Raw genomic sequence first — 5,832 nt, forward strand, 5'->3', positions numbered from 1 at the left:
CCCCCCCCCCCCCCCCTCCCCTCCTCCTCCAGTTCCCCCTCCCCCCTCCCGTTCCCCCCATACAGGGTTGATTGCGCATGCATCCTTATGTCGTATTCGTCCACATTTGCTGATGAACATAAAAGCTTCACCCCATCAGATTGATTGTGCATTGTAATTAGGGATAAACGTTTTATTCAATGTTTTCAACTGTTAAATGTAAAAAAAAATATATAATAATAGTAACTGCCCATCTCTCCAGAGATTGACAAAAATGTATCAACGTTGCTTCAGAATGTTCAACAACACATATTTGGTCAATATCCCTGTTCTATGGAATTAGGATCTGGGTTTAACCACAGGCTGCTGGGGGGATTCAGCAAATCAGGAATATAAATTACTCAAGGAAAAAAGTCCTCTGGTGAATGAATGAATGAGGAATTGTATTTATTAAAGTAAATAATGAAATATAGTGCTCTGAATCAACAACAACAAAAATTGTACAAATACATTCCATTATCAGGCACAGCAGATGGAATAACCTCATAAGACAATCCCATTGGTGCTGCTAGTACCATACAAGATTGACAGTTGATACAAAAACAGGTACAAAAAAAATTATAAAATAGATGACATTTCATCGTTACAAAAATATAAATATTTCGGCTATTAACAGACAATATAAAAACTACAACATGTGGGATTTAAATATGTTCACATAACAATCCTGGTGAAAACCCTTTCTTCATTCCTCTTGAAACGATGTGGAACATTGCAGCATTCCTCCTCCTCAGTACACCTTTGACCTGACCAGCAAAATGGAGGAAAAACTGATGAGAATGAAACACTGAGCAGATCAGGATACATCCAGCATCACTGATATAGGGCCTTTACAGTGAAACGCTACGCAAGGTCACATCCAGCATCACTGGTATAGGACCTTTATAGTGAAACATTATGCAAGGTCACATCCAGCATCACTGATATAGGACCTTTATAGTGAAACATTATGCAAGGTCACATCCAGCATCACTGATATAGGACCTTTATAGTGAAACATTATGCAAGGTCACATCCAGCATCACTGATATAGGACCTTTATAGTGAAACATTATGCAAGGTCACATCCAGCATCACTGTTATAGGACCTTTATAGTGAAACATTATGCAAGGTCACATCCAGCATCACTGGTATAGGACCTTTATAGTGAAACATTATGCAAGGTCACATCCAGCATCACTGATATAGGACCTTTATAGTGAAACATTATGCAAGGTCACATCCAGCATCACTGATATAGGACCTTTATAGTGAAACATTATGCAAGGTCACATCCAGCATCACTGATATAGGACCTTTATAGTGAAACATTATGCAAGGTCACATCCAGCATCACTGTTATAGGACCTTTATAGTGAAACATTATGCAAGGTCACATCCAGCATCACTGGTATAGGACCTTTACAGTGAAACGCTACTCAAGGTCACATCCAGCATCACTGATATAGGACCTTTATAGTGAAACATTATGCAAGGTCACAGCTTAAGCGCAAAGCATAATACATTCATTGATCAATAATCAACAATTGTTGAGGCCTAAAACCAAGGAATCTGTCAGTCTCTTTCTCCAGTAGGAGAAACATGTCATGCCTAGCCTGGGTACCAGTTTGTTTCTGCTCTCTTGCCAACCCTTTAAATGTAAATTCCATAAGGAGTTGGCAAGAGAGTAGAAACAGACTGGTAGCCAGGCTATGCCATGTCATGTTTCTCCTACTGGAGAAAGAGACTGGTCCCCAGGCTATGCCATGTCATGTTTCTCCGACTGGAGAAAGAGACTGGTCCCCAGGCTATGCCATGTCATGTTTCTCCGACTGGAGAAAGAGACTGGTACCCAGGCTATGCCATGTCATGTTTCTCCTACTGGAGAAAGAGACTGGTCCCCAGGCTATGTCATGTTTATTCTTGCTGGAGAAAGCCTGGGTACCAGTTTATAGGTCATGTTTCTCCTACCTGGAGAAAGCAGATATGGACATGATTCCTAGCAGCATCTCCAGACTGTAGAAGCAGAGTAACACAGCATTAAGGATGAACTCCAGGCGCAGGACGAATGTCTGCAGCATCAGGTAGTACACAGACAGCACTGTGCACGGCACCAGGACGAGCACACTCACTGACATGGCCAGAGAACGCTCTGTTAAGTTCCCCTTCCAACCTGGAACAAGTGCGGATGGAAAAAAATGTTAGCACATGATCATAAGGAAGGACATATAGCATAGTCCTACGGTAGGTGCCAAATAGAACTACCAGATGCCATTATGGCAATAAATATGACAAGTAATAAGCACACAATGTAGGCTACATAATGTGAATATTCTTGTTTTAATGAACACATATCATTCTACACCATGTGATGATGAAGAGACGATGATATACCTCTAGCCCAGAACACAGCTTGACAAAACACAAACCGTAAAATATTCGGAGGGACTCAAGGCCCAGGAAAACAAGTAGAAGCCCAACATCCAACGTGAGACTTGCTGGTGGGTATGGTAACAACAATCCTGTGGAAATACAAAAGGCATATTTAGAAATCTATCATTTTGCTTTTGGCCTTGACCCTGGGTTTGCAAAAACATCACTCATCAGTGAGTGATCGATTAAACATGACTTTATGTCCCCGTTGTGTGACCATTTGAGTAGACGACAAACCTTTGTAAACAAACATCAGAACCTCAGCAAGGAAGTAGGCAGCAAAATACCAGCTGTTGAGGTAGAACAGGACCTGCAGTGGTGTGGAAGACAACTGAGATGTGTCGTTAAGGTCATATCGAAGACTTGCAAATGGTAGCCCACTGGCAGATGATATAACCAAGGGTCTATGATATGAGTAGGCAGGGCAAACCCATTTTGGGGATTTCTGGTAGCCTTTATCATCAAAATAAATCACAGCACATTTTTGGACTCACTCGGCAGTTCCCCCTGAGTAAGTCCAATACCTTTGGAAATTCATGTTGAAAGTTCAATTTATTTTCCTAAAACTTAAGTTGAAAGTGATGCTGTTGCTGCTTCCTGTTGACAAAAACTTTTAGATCAATAGCTCAATGTAAAAACACAGTTAACGTGTCCAAATCAATAACCAACATACAGTTTGTAATATATTGAAAACCTAAACATAAAATGTACTGTCTACACATAAAACAATACTAATGTGAAACAATACTAATCATATTACTTGTATTTTTTAAATAAGCACCTTAGAAACTGCACACGCACCAAAAACCCTGTTGTTTTAAAAATAAATCACTCACATCGATTAGGGGGGGGGAATCAAATCTGGTAAAAACCACATAATTTTACTCACTGGTTAGACAACAACCAGAAGACAGTCAGCTACATTTTGATATGGGGGACACCAACAGAAAGAGAAACGCAACACTTGTCAATCCCTCCAATCGGTTATCACGTTGAAATCAATAGTTTGAGAGGGGGGAGATGAGGTTGCACGTCCTGTTAAAACTAATACAGCTCAAAAACCACACGGAATCTGGGACTAATGTGTACATCACTGGTTACAGGACAATTTATAGGAGACACCTAGCTACATTCTGAAGTGTTGCATTTTGATTCAAGTGGGTCGACAACGCGGTAAGCGTAATGCAATCGTTTTTTTTTTTTTTTTAGCACTTCCATCGATATCACATTGAAATGAATTGAATAAGGAGCAAACGTTTGCTGTGTATGCACTGTTTAAACAAACACTTTTCAAAGGCCACACGGAATCTGAGACAAAAATATTCACATCACTTGTAAAGAAGAGAATTTGTTGAAGACAGTCGTCAAAATTCTAGAATGTCGGAGGGAGATAACCATTTTAATTTAAACCAATCACAGTAAGGTACTTACTTATCTGTTACCCATAAATGATTTGATATTGATATTAAAAGGGCTGCATTGCACCTTTAAAAATGATAAGTGTTATAAAGTCCTGCAACAGACAGGCGCATATAACAAAATGAACGGTACCAACCCACAGGTACCAACGGTACCTGTTTAAAGCAATCGATTTAAATCTATTCGTGATGACAGTGAACTTTTATATTAGCATCACCAATCTGAAGAAAAAAGGACCTTGTAATTATGTTAGCACAGCTGAAAACTTATGTGCTGATTGAAGCAATAAAACTAGCCTTCTTTAAACTAGTTGAGAATAAATGCACTGTAATTTAAAAATGTAATCCTTAGTTACTAAATGCATTTTTGGTATGGAATACCATGATATAGTAATCAATTCTTGAAGAATAAAACTTATAAAGGCCTCATGAGGTTAGTTCAACTGTTTTACCACATCAGAACCTAAAATTACTTTATTTTTTATCTCTGTTAGTAAACAGTAAAAATGTAAACAAACACTGTATAGCCTCAAAACATTGGTTACATTTCTCCAGGCCAATCCCTCAGCTTTCTACCAAAACAGTGCTTTATTATTGTTTCAATTAAGGACTCCAGCTTTAAAACGGCAACGTTTTCTCGCTGCCTCATGGCATATTGTGTAGAATTGCAGGATATTAGCTTAAACGGCGAAATTCTCGCTCGATACCAAGTGGTGGGCTTCAAAAATGATCCTTCCCAGAGCCGGAGACTTGCTTCAGCCAGCCATGCACTGCCGAAGTCATTGTAAAACTCATTGAATGCTATTTATTTTTTATTTTGATGTCACTTGGGTTATGAGAAACCGTTTTTTAGAACCCCTGCGCTAGACTAGAGCTTCCATAGTGAGTGTGAAGCAGCCTAAACCTAAGCTTTGACGTCCCTAACGTTATGTCCCAAATCGGTACCCACAGGGCTCTGGTCAGAAGTAGTGCACTATATAACGAATAAAGATGCAGACTAACGTTAGCTGTCACTGTAGCTAATGAAATAGCTGACGTTAACTAGCTATTAAATGCAGCTTCTACATTACAAAAAAAAAAAAAAAAAAAAGGATACAATTGGATGTTTTCCTGCAAGAATGAGACAAATGAGCAGTTAAACAAGTCTTATTCTAAATCCTCCCATTTCATATCAATTATGTACATGCTTACAGTGATGTTTTTCCAAAATGCCTGATTGGCACGCTTGCTTAAACATTTAACATGCTGTCGCTATTCGTGATAGAATGCTAGGTAGCTAACATTCTCTAGCTAGCTAAGTGGCTAGCCAGTTAGTAGATAACGTTACTTCTCCCATGCTAAAGCCTACTAAAAAGTAAAGTATCTTGAAACTGATAGGCCAACTCATATCCACGTTATGACAAGCGATTAATAACCAGAGACATTTATCGTTCACAAGTTGTCTGCACATTTCTGAAAACTATTTCCCACTCACCGGACACCGCCATGTTTATTTACCATGGAGACAGACGCCGCACCCAGAGATAGATAGAATAACAACCAGTGAAGAACAAACACCATTGTAAATACAACCCATATTTATGCTTATTTATTTTCCCTTGTGTACCCTTAACCATTTGTACATCGTTACAACACTGTATATATACGTAATATTACATTTGTAATGTATTTATTGTTTTGAAACTTCTGTATGTGTAATGTTTGCTGTTAATTTTTTGTTTATTTAACTTTTGTATATTATCTACCTCAAATGCTGTGGTTACCTAGGTTACCCCCATTTGGCTCACAGCAACAACAAACAAAAATATATATTTTCCAAACGCAATGTTATTGTTGTTTGTTTGTTTTAGTCGATTACACAACTATATTTAAGAAAAGTACAACATGTTTAAATTACTTTTCAACAATTGTCTGCTCTTAAGCGTTCTCACTACTTAGAAAAGCGTAATATTGTAGGGCTTT

At 38.6% G+C, this 5,832-nt stretch overlaps 1 protein-coding gene across 1 annotated transcript; it reads right to left on the reverse strand.

Annotated features, from left to right (window-relative positions):
- Positions 1-401: 401 nt before the first annotated feature.
- si:rp71-1d10.5 (transmembrane protein 216) lies at positions 402-5,439 on the reverse strand. The gene is made up of 6 exons (XM_036943421.1): positions 5,345-5,439; positions 4,967-4,980; positions 2,690-2,783; positions 2,449-2,541; positions 1,991-2,192; positions 402-785 (listed from the first exon to the last, which is right to left on the reverse strand). Exons 1-6 carry the CDS (start codon positions 5,355-5,357, stop codon positions 770-772), a joined length of 432 nt encoding a protein of 143 aa, XP_036799316.1. The 5' UTR covers positions 5,358-5,439; the 3' UTR covers positions 402-769.
- Between the last annotated feature and the right edge of the window lie 393 nt (positions 5,440-5,832).

Source organism: Oncorhynchus mykiss, chromosome 14 (genome assembly GCF_013265735.2).
Source record: "Oncorhynchus mykiss isolate Arlee chromosome 14, USDA_OmykA_1.1, whole genome shotgun sequence".
Classification (NCBI taxonomy): Eukaryota; Metazoa; Chordata; class Actinopteri; order Salmoniformes; family Salmonidae; genus Oncorhynchus; species Oncorhynchus mykiss.